We start from the raw sequence: 21,121 nt of genomic DNA, 5'->3' as shown, positions 1-21,121 counted from the left end.
GAATGTTTTTAAGCTCCATATAAAATGGCATTTCACCTTTTTTCCCCAAACAATTTGATGATGACTCCTTTTTATAAATACCCAAAAAGAAAATGATTTTGGTAAATGTTTTGGACTCAAAGCAGATCTGGGGTGTAGACAGACTATGGTTAAAAGTCAAGTTGGCAGCTGCAAGGAAACTCCCCCTGTTTATATGGAAAAATAAAAAAAAGTGGAGCTTTGATTGTATTGTCATGTCCACCATCTTGATTTTTTAAAAACTATACCTTGTGGACATTTCTATGTAGAACACAGTTTCGCGGTTTGACTGCCATTAATGGGGCAAAATAGATTCCCATCATTTGCCATTGCAAATTAGTTTTAATACATCAGAAGAAAATTTAGAATCCCAGTTCAAAACTAAATATTGTAGATCAGAGATCCTTGATGTGTGTGGGTAGAATACCTATAGAGACATAGGTGAAACATTCCACATGAAAAGAAAATTAGATAGTGAAATGAATAGTAGCCTTCTATTTTAAAAACATGCATTTATCAATATGCTGCTCTTGAAATGACAAGTGCATGACAAAACAGTTTATAATACACAAAAAAGACACAAGTGGGAGATAAGTTATTTTTCACATTATGTAGCATTGTACTCCAATTTATGACCTAATTTCTCTAGGGCATTTCAACAAAATTTAACTAGAATATTTAAAATTACTGAATGCAATTGTTTCTATATTCATGTTCCTATGAATATTTGAAACTAAATTCCATTAAAATAAGTACAGTGGCTACACCTTGTAATCACTATCTAGATAAAGTCAGCCATACCTACAAATTAGCTGTGCCAATAATATTTGCTACTGCTTTAAATTGGACTTTGTCACCCTTGGTTAAGTTCAAGTAGATTTAGACCATAGTGTTCAGTAGTGGTTATTAGTGCTTACAATATTTTATCTATTCCATGATACTTCATCTATATGCTGTACAATGTATTGTATGAATTAGTATTTGAGATCTTAAATTTAGCCACTTAAATAATTCCTCAATTTATAAGTAGAAAATTAAAATATATTTGATAGTTTATAGCAGTGCTTCTCAACCTTGCAATTATAAGAGCAGTGGACGTCAACTCCCAGAACTTCCCAGCCAGCCTTCATATGGGAAGACTGTACAACTCACAATGAAGTCACAAAATTTAAGGGCATCAATATGAAATACAAACATCCCTGCAATTCTAACTAAGATCATGGCATCTTAGCAAATAAATGGGGAAGAAATGGAGATAGTGACAGATTTTATTTTCCTGGGCTCCAAGATCACCACAGATGGGGACTGCAGCCAAGAAATTAAAAGACGCTTGCTCCTGGGGAGGAAAGCTATGGCAAATCTAGACAGCGTACTAAAAACCAGAGACATCACCCTGCCAACGAAAGTGCATATAGTCAAGGCTATGGTTTTCCCAGTTGCAATGTATGGCTGTGAAAGTTGGACCATAAGAAAGGCTGCACGCCAAAGAATTGAGGCCTTTGAACTATGGTGCTGGAGAAGACTCCTGCAAGTCCCTTGGACTGCTAGGCGATCAAACCAGACAGTCCTAGAGGAGATCAACCCTGACTGCTCTTTAGAAGGCCAAATCCTGAAGATGAAACTCAAATACTTTGGCCACCTAATGAAAAGGAAGGATTCATTGGAGAAGAGCCTAATGCTGGGAAAGATTGAGGGCAAAAGAAGAAAGGGATGGCAGAGAATGAGGTGGCTGGATGGAGTCACCGAAGCAGTAGGCGTGAGCTTAAATGGACTCCAGAGGATGGTAGAGAACAGGAAGGCCATGGTGTCACAATAGGTCAGACACAACTTTGCAACTAACAACAATTCTTGAAAAGGAAAATACAATTTGCTTTCCTTTTCAGTAGGGAGAACACTTTGAGCAAACATCATATCAGTGGTCCCCAACCCTTTTGGCACAAGGGAGTGGTTTAATGGAAGACAAATTTTCCACAGATTGTGGGGAGGGGAAGGATGGTTTTGGTTTTGCTCACTTGCTCGCCACTCACTTCCAACTGTGTAACCTGGTTCCTAACAGGCCATGGATCTATTGTAGATCAAACTAAAACAGTTCCCTTGCTAGCTGGACAGTTCTGGGAATTGAAGTCCATACAGCTGAAAATTGTTCTACAGGATACCTTGTTTTATTTCAACCCCAATCTGAATTCTTATTGCTTATAATGCATGTAAAATTGGATAGACCTAAAATATTTGAAATAAAAGCTCCAGAAGCTCCAGTAGGAGATTATACTGTATATATCCCCAAATGAAACTGTACTTGTGAGGAAATCCTATTCTATCCATTTCATGATTCGCATCATTCCCAATATGGGTCATTTTTTATTGCCGTTGCTGTGTAATCCTCCAATAATAAGTCTTCAGATTTTTTCAGATTTTGATTTTTTTTAAAAAAAATCATAATAGTTTGTTTATGTACAAGAATTGTTCAGCATAACTTTTCAAAAATTCCAGTGGATTGATAAAATGTTAATATTTAACATAAATAACTGTAGCTATTCTAAATGTCTATTTGAACAAATATTTAAATTACATATAGTGGCAGATTGATATGGGAAAATTGTACAATTCACAATAGAATTACAGAATTTATGAGCACCAGAATAAAGTTCAAACTTTAAATATTGTGTAATATTTGAAAATGGTTGATACCAATCAACCGTTTCAGTAAGGAAAAACACGGTGGCTAAAACAGCAACGAAAAGCATTTGAGGAAAATAATGAAAATAAATCATTCTGTAAATGCACACATAACATCTATGATGGTCATGTCATGTTGAATTTTTGTCAAAAACATTTGCTACACTGCCTTATTGTAGTGTGGCATATTACAGTGGTCTACTGGTTAAAAAAAATTGAGCAGGGGAATTTGAATTCTAATTTTCCCTGGGACCTGCTAGTCACCCCCTCTCAGCGTTGGGGAGAAGGCTATAAACCTCTGTCTGGAAAACTGTATGGACTTCTCCGTGTAGTCACTGATTTGAAGGCAAAAAAAATCTTATTTTTCTGCTATCAAATCTTCAAGCAAATTTCAAGCATTGGTGATTTGCATGAAGATCCATATTCTGTCTGTAATAAATTAAAGAACTATGATTTAACGTTTTCAAAAAACAAAATTCATTTTTTTCACATTTTCCACTAAATATAAAGCAAATGATTTTTCAAGGATTCATCATTAATAACGAGAAAGCAGTAATCATCTGTGCAGATAGCTATTCTTATTCTATTACATTGAACACCAGGAGGCAGGGTGCTATGGATTTTATCTTTATTAGAAAACCAGTATTGCACTGCCTCCTGCTGGTCAATACATATAGTACCTGAAAACATTAGTGAAGATATACACCTTGGAGGAATAAAATGGTTCAGAGTGATGCATGATTCTAATGTAATCTTCTGATTTATTTCAGTCATAAGGGGAAGCTAATTCCCCCCTATGTGAAGGAATGGCATCTGCTTTCAAATTCACCCCTTCGCTGTGAAAAAAGTCCCACTTCTGCACAAAATGGTTAAACGTTTCTATTTCTAGATGTAAACTAAATTATAGGACCCACACACTTTTAATTTATGAGAAATATAACTTTTCTGATATCTTAGCGTTAATGAGTTCAGAGCAATATATAGCAAGTTTTCAGTTTTTTGGATGCGCATTTTCCCCTCTCAAATTGTAAATAGCAAGGAATGTACTTGAGGTTATCCGATTACAAATATGACCTTAGCCATGAAGTAATAATTTTTCTAGAGTTATACACAAGGCGGGGAATTCCATCCGATGCGTGATAGAGAACACCTCTGTGAAATTCTATGGTGCCGTTGCTAATTTCTGAAGGGTGTTTTTCCTCCTGGATAAATGTTTCCCAAATCAGTAGCATACTCAGCTTTGAATATGGGCTTCTTGGCCATGTAAGAATGATGATAAATCAAAGTTGCAGATGTTTATGCATATCAGACACTGTTTGAAATCCTCAGATTCAGTTCAGCAGGATATATGTCCCTGTGCATACATTTGAGATTAAAAAAAAACCTGTGGGTTGTGCTTTAAAAATAAGTGACAATATTAAAAATAAGGATAGAGTCTGAAGAGTAAATTGTCTCATGCTCTGTCCCTAGTTTTGAATACACCTTGACTTCAAAGTTGCTTGTATATCCATGAAGGTATCTGAGAAAAAAGTTCCAAGTTCAGAACAAGTTGCACAGATTTTTCAGTCCTGCTCACCTATAAAAAAAGGAAAAGAAAAGAAAGAGAAGCTTTCGCTCCAGAATTATCTTTTCTATCTTTGGTTTGTTGGTTTTCTTCTTCTTTCTGTTTCCTTTATTGCTCAGCATAAGGTGTTGTTTGAAATAAAACTTTTGTGACCTTTCTTACATTAAACCAAGGATTAGATTTATAGTCATATGAAGTCCACCAAAAGACAGTTCATTGAAGAACTGTTAAGAGTTTCTTTTTCTGGAGTTTCTTCTCATTTCTCCATTTTCTTTCTTAAGGGCCTGTTGAAAAACCCAGCCTGCAAGGAAAATAAAAACAAGCAAACCCTCAGATTAAAAATTACTGCATTAGACACAAAGGAGATAAATGCAAAATCTGACATGTGTAACATGTCTAAGTTTAGACTATGAGCTAATGACAGATTCCAAGTGACACTTTTTCTTGAGTGTCAATCGTTCCAATACTCCCCACCCCCCATCCCCATATGCAAAAAATAAAATTTCTTCAGATGAAACATGAAAAGAAACAAAAGTCATAAAACCATATTAGGATAAATATAAATTGTGAAAGACCCATCAGTTAATTTTGGTAATATGTACTAGATTTACTCTGAGGGAAATATATAGAATGACATGCATACTGCTTGGAATTAAAAGCACTACTTTTCATAGTTGTACTAGTGCTATTTATTTTTGCATCTTGGGATTTCTGCTATCCTCTTTCTTTTATTTCTAATATCATTTAATATTCTGTATCTTCCACTGGTCTATTACTAAGGCACTAACTTAATTTTCTCTCCTCTCTCCATTTTATTTTATTGATGCAAAGTTGATTCTCTGTATTATTATTATTATATACTTTATTCATTAAACATGAAACTCAGTCAACTGAACATTCAAAAATGCATCACAAATACCATTGACTGGTGCTAATGGTTGGTATGGGTTGCTGTCAGCATCCTAGGTATCAACCAAGTACCTTCTTAAAATATATGATCTGTTTGGCACAGTTTGTTGCAGTTCTACTGGTGTTATTGCAGAAAGCTGCAATTTGTTGATGTATCTTATAAAATTCTAGGACATGGCACCAAGTGCTCCAATGACAATGGGTATCACTGTTACATGTTGTTGTTGTTGTTGTTGTTGTTGTTATATGGGTCACTTTGTGGTAACACTAATAGTAATTGAAACAATTAATGAAACTAGTGTCTCTTAAGACACTAAAATATGTTTCAAATTGTGAAGATCTTATTTTCTTAGCTTTGACAAGACTCCCAACCTATGGCCAAATGAATAATAACAGATGTTTTTTAGTATTAGATTATATTACCAAAAAAGTGCAACCCTATTTCAAACCTGATGAGATAAAGTTGTTAATATGAGAACAATAAAGTATTTTTATATGGAACACTGGGAAGAATGAAAATAATTTCCAGTAGAAATTTGTAAATATATATTTACAAATTGAGAACTGAAAACTAAATAGTTATAAGAACATGAAAAAAGACACGTGTGAGAAATCAGATTTAGGAAAAGCCAAGCTTATAAGGCAGTGCAAGTTTATACCGGTATATATCTAATTTAGAGCAGTGTTTTTTCTCATTTGGATTATGCTTTCATCCAACCGGATAATTCCAAGATAACAACACCAATGTGAATAGCCGCTAACCTACTCCAAAATATTTTGCATGTTTTAATGACATTTAGAATCTTCTTATATAAATATTAATTAACAACCATTTAATAATAATAATAATAATAATAATAATAATAATAATAATAATAATAATAATATACACTCCAACTTTCAAAGTTATGTCATACAAAAGCTGACTTCTGAATCACATTTTATTTGTAACATTGCAAAATAGAAAACATTGATTTTCTTTTAAATTCATGGATGGGTCATCAGTTAAGTGGCTTTGATTAAGCAGGTAGTCAGAAAGATTTTCCGCTTCTTGCCTTTGCCAACTCACCAAGGTTTCAGGAAAAAAATGTAGAAAAATGCATCATACCTTCCATAACGCAAATATAAGCAAGGTAAGAATCAGGAGTCCAGCAAAAACACTCAGTAGAATGACCCATAATGGCACATGGCCAGGAAGAAGCTCCTTTGAGATTTGAATTATTGTCTGAAATACATTAAATCAAAATAAGCATTCATGATTTCTCTAAAATAGAAACTGAGGAATCAAGTTGAATAGAAACTACTTTTTTATTCATTAGAAACTCATTCTTTTGTTATCAAATACAACTTGGGATGGATTCAAAGGTTCCCTTTAGTGAGACAGGACTAATTATTTTTATTCCAACAACTTTCCACTTGTCTTCAAAATCTTCTGCAGATGTTGGATGGGAAACAACAACTGGAAGTGTAGAACTCCCTTCACTCTGACTCCAACCTAGTTTTTTTTAATGAATAAAACTGTTTAGAGATCAGTTAAAAAGTGTAAATGTGAGTGTGCAAATGCTAGTGTTAGAAACATTTGAACTCTGATTCTCTCCCATTTATGGGATAGTTCTATAAGTGCAAATGTTTTGTTTCTTCTGCAGTGTGTTCTATTCTATAAATAAATACTTGTGCCTTGGAAAGAAAAATGTGATAAGTCATATACTGTACATCATTTCAGAATATTAAAGCTCCAAGTCTACACCTACATTAAAACTACATTTCTATATCTGCTGATTTGCAAGTTGATACCTACTGTAACTCTTAATCCTAATATAGGATTTAGTTATCTTCCAAATAAATATAGGTTTTATTGTATGACTGATGGATTAAATTTATATGCCACCATTTCACTGTTGAGCAAGACAATTATGTCCCAGTCCTATTTAATATGATGCATCACATACATAACATATATATGAAAGACGGAGCCTCAGTTGTCCAATTAGCTAAACTGAGATATAAGATATGTGCTGACATTTTACACATTGTTCATTTTATGCATTACACCAGATATACATATATAAATATTATTGTTTCAAGGACACTCACAAATAGTTATTAATTTGTAAAATGCCAACAGCTGTATTAAGGTTCAAGTTTAAAAAAGCAATGGAGTTGCAAGCAAATATATAGCTAATGGTCTGAATGGTTATTTATGAGTAATTTTTCTATATTTATTAGGATTTTTCCACCTAATTACAGGCAGATAATTTTTCTGGCTAAACTGGCTTGCCAGTTGAATTTATGATATGCAAAATAAACTGCTCACCTCTATTTTTTCATTTTCTTTCTTCAAGATCATTAATGAGTTTTCACTCCTTAGACTTGCTTTCACAATGAGTTCTACGCTGTGAATTTTTGCCTAGAATAAAATGGAAGTGATAATGCTTATTCTTATATTGATGGTTCCAAATTCAAAAGCTGACCAAGAGAGGAAAATGCTGCTTATTGCTTATAGGAAATGTCAGTAGAAGTGCACATAAAGAAATTTCCTGTGATGACAGAATAATTTACTATTACTATTACATTACATGGGGCTCCCCTTGAGATGCACCCGAAGGCTCCAGCTGGTCCAGAATGCAGCCGCGCGGGTTATAATGGGGAGTACTAGGTACTCCCATGTAACATCTTTCCTGCGCGAGCTGCACTGGCTACCTGTGGCCTTTTGGGTGAGTTTCAAGGTGTTGATCGTCATCTTTAAAGCGCTCCATGGCTCGGGACCTAGTTATTTGTGGGATCGCATTCTACCCCATACATCCCTGCGACCAATCCGCTCTCACAGAGAGGGCCTCCTCCGGGTACCATCCGCTAAACAGTGCGGGCGGGCGGTGCCTAGGAGTAGGGCCTTCTCTGTGATGGGCCCAACCCTCTGGAACGACCTCCCCCCCGATATTAGAACCACCTCTGATCTCCGCTCCTTCCGCAAGAAACTCAAGACCCACCTGTTTCGAGTAGCTGGTCTGGCCTAATTATAATTATAATCGTAACTGTATTTAACATCTATTACTAACTTTCCTGGATGGCTTTTTAAATTTTATATTGGGGTTTTAAACGGGTTTTAAAATTATTTTTTAATTATTTAAATTGGTTTTGGGATTTTATATACAGACAGTGTGTGTGTGTTGTTTCTGCTCTATGTCTTATGTTATTTTCTGTTGTTTTGATTATGAATGGTCTGTACACCGCCCCGAGTCCCTACGGGGAGAGGGGGCGGTCTATAAACTAAATAAACTATAAACTATAAACTATTCATTTAATGACCTTCACAGGGAAAATAAGCAGCATTTTGGCTTATTTAGGATAATTTAAACTTTAGGATTTAAAGGATAAATTAAAATTTAGGATTTTATTTAAACCCTTTCTTCTGGAGGTTGACATAAGAAAGGCCAAAGGAAAAACTATTGGCACCAAATATTTGTATCGCTTAGTGGACACTGCTGTTTCAGTTCGTCTCAAACTCCATCATACTCTTCCTCAAGGCATGCCAGAGTTGAGAAACAATAATCTGGACTCTACACGAACGTTGCTTACCATCTGGACTCACTTATTGTCCAATGTTTTCAGTTGTTCTTCTCCTACAATCTCATGAGATCAATCTTTGGACCTCTCCTGTTCAACACATACATGAAACCGCTGGGCGAGATCATCCGTGGTTTTGGGGTGGGATATCATCTGTATGCTGATGATACTCAGCTATACATTTCCACCCCGAACCACCCCAATGAGGCCGTCGAAATGATGTCCCGGTGTTTGGAGGCCGTACGGATGGCAACCGACTAAAACTCAACCCTTCCAAGACGGAGTGGCTGTGGCTTCCGGCCCCCCGGTTCAACCAGGTGCTTCCATCTCTGGCCATTGGGGGCGTGCAACTAGCCCCCATGGAACAGGTGCGCAATTTGGGCGTCCTCCTAGATGCCCGGCTGTCCATGGATGACCATGTAACAGCCGTGGCAAGGGGGGCGTTCCATCAGGTCCGCCTGATGCGCCAATTGCGCCCCTTATTGGACCGGGATGCCCTACGCACAGTCACCCATGCGCTAGTGACGTCTCGCCTGGACTACTGCAATGCTCTCTACATGGGGCTTCCCTTGAGATGCACTCGGAGACTACAGTTGGTCCAGAACGCGGCCGCGCGGGTGATTATGGGGAGGACTAGATACTCCCCTGTAACACCTCTCCTGCGCGAGCTGCACTGGCTTCCTGTGGTCTACCGAGTGCGTTTCAAGGTTTTGATTATGATCTTTAAAGCGCTTCATGGCTCAGGACCTAGTTACATGCAGGATCGCATCCTGCCCCACACATCCCTACGACCAATTCGCTCACACAGAGAGGGACTTCTCCGGGTGCCGTCCTCCAAACAGTGTCGGGGGGCGACACCCAGGAGCAGAGCCTTCTCTGTGATGGGCCCAGCCCTGTGGAATGACCTCCCCCGTGACATCAGGATTATTTCCGATCTCCGCTCCTTCCGTGCACAGTTGAAGACCCACCTTTTTCAACTATCTGGCCTGGCTCAACCGTAATTTTTTCGTTTTTCCCGACTGTCTTTTAAATTTTAAATTTTTTATTGTATATTGGGTTTTATTATTGGGGTATGTAAATGGTTTTAATTGTCTAAATGTTGTAATTTATTACCTCCTCCGTACATGTATGTCTTTGTATATATGTATGTTTATGTGTTTGTACACATGTGTTATGTTTTATATGTTTCTAGTGTACGCCGCCCCGAGTCCTGCTTGGAAAGGGAGCGGCTAATAAATTCAATATTATTATTATTATTATTATAAAGAACAACAACAAAAATGCTTGCAAGTTGAAGCCAATGCTAGAACATGGGGCGATTGTTTTTTCTTTCTAATTCTTCTTCTAAGGCAATATCTTTGTTGTAAAAAGGCTTACAGGAAACCAGAAACATATGGTTTATAGAGCTGTATTTAAAAATGTGATTATGTGCCATCAAGCTATTTTCAACTCCTAGCAACCACATAGATTTCTCTGCAAGAGGATCTGTCCCTAACCTATTCTTCTACATCTCCCAACAGAGTACTCAGAATCTCGGAACTGAGTCCATCTTCTTTGCTGCTGCCTTTCTTCTCTTTCTTTCTCACTTATCCAGCATTAGAACCTTTTTCAGAGAACTGGATCTTTACCTAATGTGTCCAAAATAAGATAATTTGAGCCTGGTCATTTGTGCCTTGAGTGAGCACTAGGGGTTGATTTGTTTAAAGATCCATTCGCTTTGTATTCTCAGGAGTCTTTTCTGACCTCAAAGTCCAAAGGCGTCAGTAATTTTTCTGTCCTGCTTCTTTAAAGTCCAACTTTCACTCCCTTGATGTCACAGGGAATAACATAATTGTCTTTGTAAGTATAGACCAGAGATGGCAAACCTTTTAGACACCGAGTGACCAAACTGCATGCACACATGCCCAAACTGAAAAGGTGTGGACACGCTCCTACGAAGGCATGTGTGCTTTTTTCAGTAGAGACCCGAAGAGAAACTGGATGGCAGGAGGCGCGGCATCCCAACACTGGCAGCGCAGCAAGAGGTAAGATCTTTTTCTTTTGTGAGCTTCTGTTTCGTCATTTGCAGGGAAACAGAAGCTCACGAAAGAAATGCCACACAGACCTGATGCGCGTACCAGCAGAGAGGGCTCTGCGTGCCACCTCTGGCATGCATGCTCTAGCTTCACCATCACGAGTATAGACACATTAGAGCATTTCAATATTTTTTCCAAGACCTTCAGGGCTGTTCTATTAAATAGTAGTCTTAGCTGCTTGTTGTTGTTTTTTATGGTTGATGGTTGATCCCAAACAGCAGAAGCTTTCTACCACTTCAATATATTCATTATCAATTTAAAACTGATGTTGTACCTGCTGTCAAACTTTGGTCTTCTTTATATGTAATTTCAGTTTTATTTTTTTTACCATGTTCTTTGATTTTTAGTCCTATCACATGCCTAGAAACTGAGGCAACATTACCTCTTTTCAATGGTATCTTCTCTTTGTAGCTTTAGTTACCTGGAACACGGGTCTCCAACCTTGACAATTTTAAGCCTAGGGGACTTCAACTCTCCAGCGGGCTGGGGAATTCTGGGAGTTGAAGTCCGCCAGGCTTAAAGTTGTCAAGGTTGGAGACCTCTGACCTGGAACATTTCCCTGATGAATCAGTACTCTAGTTTTGTTTTATATCTCCTCTTGGCCCTGCTGGGAGACGTCTGACATATGATGTCTATGAAGATCCTCAGTCATCCCGGTCATGGTTGTTCCAAAGGTACTTTTTCAAGAGGCAACTGGACTATCTTGTTTTTTCTTTTGAAGATGTTTTGCTTCTCATCCAAGAAGCTTCTTCAGCTCTTACTGACAGTCCCTTATGGTAAAATGGGAAATCCGAGCCATGATGGAACAAGTGGCTGCGTTTCTGTTTAGGCCAGCCTTTGCTTTCTTTGAATATTAACAACAATATCCTCTATTGAAAAATAGTTAACAGTATCTATCTAGCCATCATTTTATAAAGACAATTTTGCTCTGGTTTCAAAATCAAGAACCTACCAACATCCATGAAAACTCTTAAGTTCTATCAATATTTTCTTTTTAGAGGAAAGAAGGTAATTCTTCTTTTAACTCGACAATTTGTCTTAATGAAAGGAAATTAATTATTACCTGGCATGCAACAGAAAGAAAAGTCTGCAAGTTATTGTTTTACAACATTACAGTCCTATACTGTAATGCTTGATTTTGCCTCAAACCAGTGGTGGTACGGGTATAGTACGGGTGTACCGGAACCTGCCCAGAGCATCAGGTACCGTTCCGGTACAGTGCTCCGGAGGGCCCACCCACCTGCCCGAGCTCCTTACTTGTTCTTTAAAGCTTCCAGCGCTTCCGCGCAGGTGCATGGTGCGTACAGCACCTGCGTGACGCTCTGCTGAACAGCTGGAGCATCGCGGAGGCTTGCAGAAGCGTGTCTGGCAGCTATGATGCATGCGTGTGTTGTGCACGCATGCGCACGCACCACGGGCATCCATGTAGGCGATGCCGGGCCCGTTCCAAACTGTACGGGATCCGGAACCCACCACTGCCTCAAACATATGTAGATGTTGACAGTTTATGTTGCTCATTGCTTTAGCATGAAGAATCAAGGAAATAAGAGGATGCTTTAACATATTTCTTTTCTTATATGCTTATGTCATCATAGTATACAGGTAATCCTTGACTTACAACCACAATTGAATCCACAATTTATGTTGCTAAGCAAGACAGTTGTTAAGCGAATTTTGCCCATTTTATGACTTTTCTTGCCACAGTTGCTAAGTGAATCATTGCAGTTGTTAAGTCTTCCCCATTGACTTGGCTTGTCAGAAAGTCACAAAAGGAGATCAGATGACACTGCAACAGTCATAAATATGACAAATATTGATAAATAGTACAAATTTTGATCATGTGACCCTGGAGATAATGCAACGGGCATAAATGTGAAAAATAGTCATGTCATTTTCTTCAGTGCCATTTTAACTTCAAATGGTCACTAAATGAACTGTTGTAAGTCGAGTACTATCTGTAAGTATACACTCTAATAATGAAATTCAGTATAGTTTATTACCACCAAGAGTTATTGAGTTAGAATCTCCATATTCCCAGTATGGCTAACATCTGAGAATTCTGAGCATGAATAAAAATCAATAGCTCCATCAATGCCTCAAAATTTGTACCTATATGGAAAAATTTGTGCCTATATTTGTACCTATAGGAATTTAAATTCTTAACAAACATGATTGCTCATTTACCGTTATGAAAGTAGGTTTCGATCAAATTTGACTTACGGCAAATACAATAGCAGTAAAAATTACATTAAATTAAATATATATCAAGAAGTAACTGTAAAAACAGGTGAATCACGATAAAAAACTTGTCCCCTGAACAAATTATGTATTAATAATACAGCATAACACTTCTTTCAGTAGAAGCTTCCCAGCCAATACTAATAAAGAGGAAGTAAGTAGCATGATGCACGTATCTATAATATGAATGTGATTTTGACAAGATATAGTGAAATGCTACCGGTTCGGACCGGTTCGCTTGAACTGGTAGTAAAAAATGCTACTGGTTCGGGTGAACTGGTATTTCCGACGATCAGCTGTGCAACGATCAGCTGTGACACGTGATTTTAGCTAGAATCATCAAATTTCCTGCTTTCTAGCTAATCTAAATTGTGTGGCACAGCGGATTCCCCGCCCCCACTGTTCTACTTGCCTTTGCAGACTTGGAAAGCTTCAAATGTTCCTTTTTTAGCACTGCGTAGACGCGCGTCAGGTGCGCATATGTGCACTCAATATCAGACTCATCGAACTGGTAGCCTACTTCAGAGGATTACACCGCTGACAACATATCATTTTAAATTCTTAATGAACATGCTTGCTCACTTACCGTTATGAAAGTAGGCTTCCAGAGTCTGAATGAAACATTCACGTGAGTTATATTCGAAGGGGCTATAGTGCAATTAATGGATGCACAATCATATCCATCACAATTCTGTATAAAAGACCATAGACATATCTCATTAATATATTTGGAAACCATGACTGCCCAAAATAGCAAAATTATTAGATAACCTGACACATTCTCCACATCATGCTGAAATAAGTACAAAGCGTCCTGATAATAACAATGGTGACACCAGTAAAGTTCATTCGGTGTTCAGATTGCCCGTCATTTTGCTTTTAGGAAGGCAACTCATGAAAAACCATTGTAATATAGAAATACCAAGATGTGTCCATCACTATTCATTTGTAGCTTCTGGATGGTCAAGGGCAGTCTGCAAAAATTCACCTGGGAGGTGACTTTTATTTATCAACATCTTCATGATGTGCAATTGTACTAATTGATGATTGACGGAAACACTATCATGGACATTGATGGAAAGTTGATTTTTAACCTCCTTGTGTGGAGAGATGGTGAAGGTCAAATTTCCAAAGCTAAACATTTTAAAAATCCATGTTGTAGATTTAAAAACATCATTTCCAATTACATTTCTAGCAATAAGAATATTATAGTTGTATATCATTGCTCTTAGCACAAGAAATATATATGTGTGTATGTGTATGTGTAGACACACACACACACACACACACACACACAGTTCTTGTTGTATTCGGACTTTTCCCATGTAAGATTGAGATTGTCTTGCCAACGTTTTGGCGAGGTCTCACTTGCCATCTTCAGGCTGGTGTTTTCGACTTAAAGCGTGGTTGGAGCTGCCGTCTTTCTAAGCTCCGACCACGCTTTAAGCCCACCACGCTTTAAACTGAAAACACCAGCCTGAAGATGGCGAGTGAGACCTTGCCGAAATGCTGCCAAGACAATCTCAATCTTACACGGGAAAATACCCAAATACAACAAGACCAGCATATCTACACCTGTGAAAATCTACGAAAACAAATATGTGAAGTTCCCAGAAGACTATCTAATTAATTTACGAGCCTTGAGACGAAGTTCAAAAGAAATCCAGTCATTTATTAGGATCAACATTCTGGCATGGAGTCCTGTGGAGCCAAAACTGCTTTCGCTTAATTGCGTTTGAACTTTACCCCTGTATTCCCTCCCTTCTGTCCTGCGTCATAACTCATATTCTCCAACTAGGCTGTAGACTTGAGATCCGACTCCGGCCGAAGGCATGCATGGAATTTCCCCTTCCATGGCAGCCTGATAATAGTCATGGCAACTATATATATACATGGCAACATGTATATGTATACATGGCAACTATATATATATATATATATATATATATATATATATATATATATATATATATATATATATATATATATATATATATATATATATATATATATATATATATATATATACACACATACACATACATACATACATACATATACACACATTCATATATATATGAACCCTGTTCCCCCGAAACTATGACATATCCTGATAATAAGGTCATGCCATATTTTTTTTGTGGGCAAAAATATACGCCCTTCCCCGATAATAAGCCCCCCCAGACCAACCCCCCTCCAGCCAAGCAGAACGCCACTCACCAACCTAGCGATATCCCGAAGGTGCCAAGCTGCAGGAGCCAAAGGGAGGGGGGCAAAGGTACTCACATTGCTTGCCACCTTTGGGATACCACTATGTTGGTGAGTGGCTCTGTGCCCAGCTGAAGCGGGGGGTTGCTGGGCAGCTGCTCTCATGAGCAGCCACCGGGCAACCTCCCCCCTTTCCAGCCATGCAGAGCACCACTCACCGACCCAGTACTATCCTAAAGGCACTAAGCCATGTGGCGCTCTGCCTGGCTGGAAAGAGAGGTTGCACGAGCACCTGTTCTGCGCCCAGCTCGCGTGCCCCCCAGCCTCACTATGCCCTGGCCAAGCTCTCCCTGCAGGGCCAGCGCCGCTGTCCTACCGCTGCCATGCTCCAAGCATAACCGGCTTCCATACTCCGGAGATCTGCTCTCAAGTCTTCCAGCAGCGGCCGCTCTGGGACTACGCTCTATGGTTGTGGGCTGACTGTTGAAAGACTCTGGTGGGACAGAGAATCTTCCCACAGCCGGCCCACAACCATAGAGCGTAATCCCAGAATGGCTTGTTACAAAGGCAACATTAAAAAATATGGTTTTCTGCCTCGATGGTCTCCTGGAGTGAGCCGAAAGACAGAAAAAGGGAAATAGTGTGTTCCCTTCCATATTTGGGCATACTAGGGGTTGTGACACAATACATACCTATTTCCCTGTCTTAGTTGATAAAGGAGGAGAGCCTGTGGTTTAGTGGCTAATACATCTGCCTAATATGTAATACAGCCCAGGTTCAAATCCCAGTAAGGGTATGACTAGCTGATGAAAGCTAAATAGCGTGAAATAGATCTATACTAGTCTCCCTTTATTTATTTATCAGCACAAATACAACATGTGTGTGTGTGTGTGTGTATACATACATACATACATACATATATATGAATGATTATATTCATATGATCACAATTCAAGCCCAACTTAATATTGTACACTAAAATGAATTATTAACTCCCTGTTCCTCCCCCCCCCCAAACCCACATAAAATCAGGTATACATACTATGTTGGGATCCTTTAGAGGTTCTTGTATTTTTGATGTTTTGAATGGTTTGCCCATATCAATCTTTAACAAATCACTTGGGTGGCTGGATTGGCATTTTGCATTCTATCACAAGAAGAAAAAATGTAATGTTTTAAGTATCTTTATTTTATTTATTATGATACCCAAGTAGACTCTATTTTCTCCTTTATAAATACCAATGGAAAGAAACAGATAGAACATTGACTCATTCAAGGACCCATGTTGTGGAAATCGAAATCTAATTTTGAACTTCAGAGCAGTGTTAGTTTACATATTGCAGATTTACCTCTGAATATGATATCCTGGTGAAGTAAAGGATTTGATTTTCAACTGAAATATTCTTTGGAAATGAGATTTGCAGTGCAAGCTGTGGCTGTAAGAAATGTTCTCCTTTCTCAATCTATAAAGATGAATGAAAGTCTAATTAAAATTTTAAAAAAATGTTTCCCCATTGTTAACAAGTGATACAGTCACTACTAAGCAAATAACACAGTGCACAATTTTATTTCATAGCAGTAGATCTCCACCTTACTAAATTTGCATGCATGGAAAATAATTATTTAAATATTATTTTAGAAATAAAAAAACTATAAATTAAACTAGAACATATCTCTAAGGGAAATAAAATAAATAAACTGTGGTATATTTCTAGTGGCCATGTTATACTTCACTGACACAATGACTTGTTCTGTCTGTGGTTTGTTGTAAATATATTTAAGTTTCTTACTAATTGCTTGCTAATTATGTGTCCAAGGGAAAAGATGAAGCAAGAAGAATAAGTGGCATTTATTTTTCAGAAAAGTGTCTATAATTGGCAAATGTCTATAGTTCAGGGGTGTCAAACTCAAGGCCCACGGGCCAGATCTGGCCCACAGGGTGATTAGATCTGGCTCACGGGGCTTCCTTGGAAACAACGAAGGATCAGCCCATGGGGGTTCTACACGGCCCTTTTGAGCCCCATTTTTTGCTGCAATGGCCTCCTGCAACCCTCTGCCAGCGAAAATGGAGCTTGGGGAGCAGTGGGGGGTTCCTACATGTTCGGATAAGTTCAGCCAAACTGGTAGTGGTTGGCAGCCTGGGTTGTGGGAAGCAGCAGCAAACCAGGCCCGCCATGCCTCTGAATTGGTCCTCCGGGAGGTGCCATAGGCACCACCATCTTGTTTTTTGCTTCTGTGCATGTGCAGAGCAATTTTTGCTTTTTTATTCATGCGGCCACGAGTGAACTGGCAGTAGTGATTGCCAGAACCCACTCCTGTTGGGGAGGACATGCATGGCCCTCACGGGCTGTGTTTTCGCTGGCAGAGGGCTGCAGGAGGCTGTCGCAGCCAAAAGCAGAGCCTCAATGAGTGATGTCGAGCTGCCTACGCCCAACCTGGCCATCCCCACCCCTGGCCACCAAGGTCAAACATAACCCTGATGTGGCCTTCTATGAAATCGAGTTTGACACTCCTGCTATAATTGAACGGATGAATTCTAGCTGTATTAACCACTGTCACTGTGATCCTGCCAGAAGTGTGAATTTGTTTTGATCCTCTGTATAGCAATACATCCCCCTTCCCAAATTTGGTCCTAAAAGTCTGGTTATCCTTTGCAGCAGATTTTTGGAGATGTGCAGGGGAAAATATACAGGATAGTAAATATTGGTGAGGTGACCTGGAGTTCCATTTGCAGAAAGTTCTATCTAGTTCATAGAAAATATTACAAACTGGCTTAATAAAAATTTACTTGATTAAAAAAAATGCAGCACATAAATGTTATTTACAATACAATACAATAGCAGAGTTGGAAGGGACCTTGGAGGTCTTCTAGTCCAACCCCCTGTCTAGGCAGGAAACCCTAAACCGTTTCAGACAAATGACTATCCAGCATCTTCTTAAAGACTTCCAGTGTTGGGGCTTTCACAATTTCTGGAGGAAAGCTGTTCCACTGATTAATTGTTCTAACGGTCAGGAAATTTTTCCTTAGTTCTAAGTTGCTTCTCTCCTTGATTAGTTTCCACCCATTGCTTCTTGTCCTGCCTTCAGGTGCCTTGGAGAATAGTTTGACTCCCTCTTCTTTGTGGCAACCCCTGAGATATTGGAACACTGCTATCATGTCTCCCCTAGTCTTTCTTTTCATTAAACTAGACATACCCAGTTCCTGCAACCATTCCTTATATGTTTTAGCCTCCAGTCCCCTAATCATCTTTGTTGCTCTTCTCTGCACTCTTTCTAGAGTCTCCACATCTTTTCTACATTGTGGCGACCAAAACTGAATGCAGTATTCCAAGTGTGGCCTTACCAAGGCATTATAAAGTGGTATTAACACTTCACGTGATCTTGATTCTATCCCTCTGTTGATGTAGCCTAGAACTGTGTTGGTTTTTTTGGCAGCTGCTGCACACTGCTGGCTCACATTTAAATGGTTGTCCACTAGGACTCCAAGATCCCTTTCACAATTACTACTGTTGAGCAAGGTACCACCTATACTGTACCTGTGCATTTTATTTTTGTTGCCTAAATGTAGAACCTTACTCTTTTCACCATTGAATTTCATTTTGTTAGATAGTGCCCAATGTTCAAGTTTGTCAAGATCCTTCTGTATCTTTAGCCTATCTTCTGGAGTGTTGGCTATTCCTGCCAGCTTGGTGTCATCTGCAAATTTGATGAGTTCCCCATTTATTCCCTCATCCAAATCATTGATGAAGATGTTGAAGAGTACTGGGCCCAAAACAGAGCCTTGGGGTACTCCACTGCATACTTCCCTCCATGTAGATGCAGTTCCATTGAGGACTACACGTTGAGTGCGGTTGGTCAGCCAGTTACGAATCCATCTGGTGGTGATGCTGTCCAACCCACATTCTTCTACTTTATCTAGTAGTAGGTTATGGTCTACCTTATCAAACGCCTTACTGAAGTCCAAGTAAACTATATCGACGGCATTCCTCTGGTCCACTAACTTTTCAAAGTCCACAACCAGAAAAAATGGCATCATCTCTTACCAAGTAGTTTATATTAATTTCTTCTCCAATATTATCAGTAGAATTAATGACTGCAGGTATTGTGTCATTTGCAGCGATGATGATGTGATGTGAACTAGATTCTCTTAAAAAGAAATAAAATAATGTTCAGTGATTGAGAATCACAAAGTAGTCATATGTTCATTTCAGTTATCCATACAAAATGAAACGAAACGAAACAATATGATAGTGTTACTCTTGTTCAAAAAAATATGAATTTCATAAACCTGATTTTTTTTCTAAATAATGCATAATTTTTGCCATCCAATTTATACAGTATGAAATTGTTAATCCAGTTTAAACCAACTAGTGAAACACAGCAGTCTAATTCCATTCTTTTGAAATAGCAGTTTTTTCCCCCCAGATTAATAAGAGGTAAAACATCGATTAATTGGATATGTTTTCAGTGATGGAACAAGCCAGATAATATAGTATGAAATCTTTATCATATATAATAAGTGGAAGAGTTTGGTTGCTCTGTTTACTTATAACCAGTCTATGGACTGGTTATCATCTGCAGTGAAGATTATTCTATCTTTTTTTTTTTCTGTGAAAGAACCTGAAAAATAGCAATGCTGTATTTCAAGATCTTTCAAAGAATAATAACAAAACAAAAGTCAACTTTAGCACCATGCTTTGGACATGAATTATCAGAAACAATAGTCTGTGTGTGTGTGTGTGTGTGTTCTGGTGGTCTTCAAAAATTTTAGCAAGGGGTTCTCTGCCTGGTTGCTGGGTGGGTGTGGCCATGGTGGGCATGGCCTAGTTGGCCTCCTGTACCACGGCGGCAGGAGGGGGAGCGTTTGTGCCCTCCCCTGGCTCCTCGAGCCTTTGGAAAGACAAAAATGATCTCCTCAGGCTCCAGAGGCCCTCTGGAGGCCAGAAATTTCCATTGGGCCCATTTTTCGTCTACCCTGAGCCTACATGCATCCAAAACGGGCCACATGGGGACTCTTGGGAGGGGAGGGGAGGCGAGGGGTGGGCAGGGCCAGACATGAGTGGTATTTGGGGGGTTCTCCAACCTGCACAGAATCTTAGATAGAGGTTCTCCTGAACCCCTGTGAACCCCCAGCTGCCCACCCCTGGTTTGCATGTCATATTGAAGGACTCCATATAAAATCAGGCTTGGACTAAAAGACTATGTGCATTACCAAAATGATACCACGGTTCCCAGGTTCAGTGTCAGTCAGAACCAAGAGACATTAGTGGTCAAGGGAACTAAGGAACAAATTAGGAAACAGTGCTACCCCATGACTCTCTTGTTTTGGGGAGGATGGGACTTTCTACCACAGGGGATAAAAGCCCTGGATGATCAGTATAAAATACAGATAAAAGCGAGGTATACCTTTTAAATATTAATCCACTTTCATATTTTACTGGAAATGAAATTGATCCTCTGTTGTCTCCAAGAGTCTCATCAAGTTCATCACTATCACTAAAACAAGATATATTTCAAAAGTTGCTTTAGACAACAAGCAATTTTAACCAACAAGCTATTATGATCAAAACACCAACCCATGTTTTGCCTTATTGTTATATTATAAAATTATTTCATTTTTATTTGTAAAGAAACTTGAAGTGGAAAAATGTGTAACTTAGAGTCAACTTAATTTCTGAGAAGAAAGTCCAGATATAAAATAGCCAATTAAGTATGGAGTTCAAAAGAAATGTTTTTGGTGCAACAATTAATTAATATCTATGCTGGTTTATCAAGACTTGTACATGTAATCAGCAACTATTGTGAATTCAGAAGTAGTGACCAATGAAATTTAATGGTAACCTAAGAATGCCAACAGCCAATCAAATCA

At 38.7% G+C, this 21,121-nt stretch overlaps 1 protein-coding gene across 1 annotated transcript in view; it reads right to left on the bottom strand.

Moving 5' to 3' along the window:
- Positions 1-340: 340 nt before the first annotated feature.
- The window catches only part of ITGA1 (integrin subunit alpha 1), a 94,636-nt gene continuing 73,855 nt past the window's right edge, over positions 341-21,121 (bottom strand). The window contains exons 23-30 of the mRNA XM_081940410.1: positions 20,659-20,748; positions 19,296-19,398; positions 16,602-16,715; positions 16,295-16,399; positions 13,631-13,735; positions 7,482-7,574; positions 6,276-6,392; positions 341-4,559 (exon numbers count right to left, since the gene is read on the bottom strand). Coding sequence (XP_081796536.1) covers positions 4,515-4,559; positions 6,276-6,392; positions 7,482-7,574; positions 13,631-13,735; positions 16,295-16,399; positions 16,602-16,715; positions 19,296-19,398; positions 20,659-20,748 — 772 coding nt within the window. The 3' untranslated portion in view covers positions 341-4,514. The remainder of the gene's footprint in view (positions 4,560-6,275; positions 6,393-7,481; positions 7,575-13,630; positions 13,736-16,294; positions 16,400-16,601; positions 16,716-19,295; positions 19,399-20,658; positions 20,749-21,121) is intronic.

This window comes from Natrix helvetica (assembly GCF_964273705.1).
Source record: "Natrix helvetica genome assembly, chromosome: 2".
Lineage (NCBI taxonomy): Eukaryota > Metazoa > Chordata > Lepidosauria > Squamata > Natricidae > Natrix > Natrix helvetica.
This window is presented reverse-complemented; position numbering and strand designations above follow the sequence as displayed.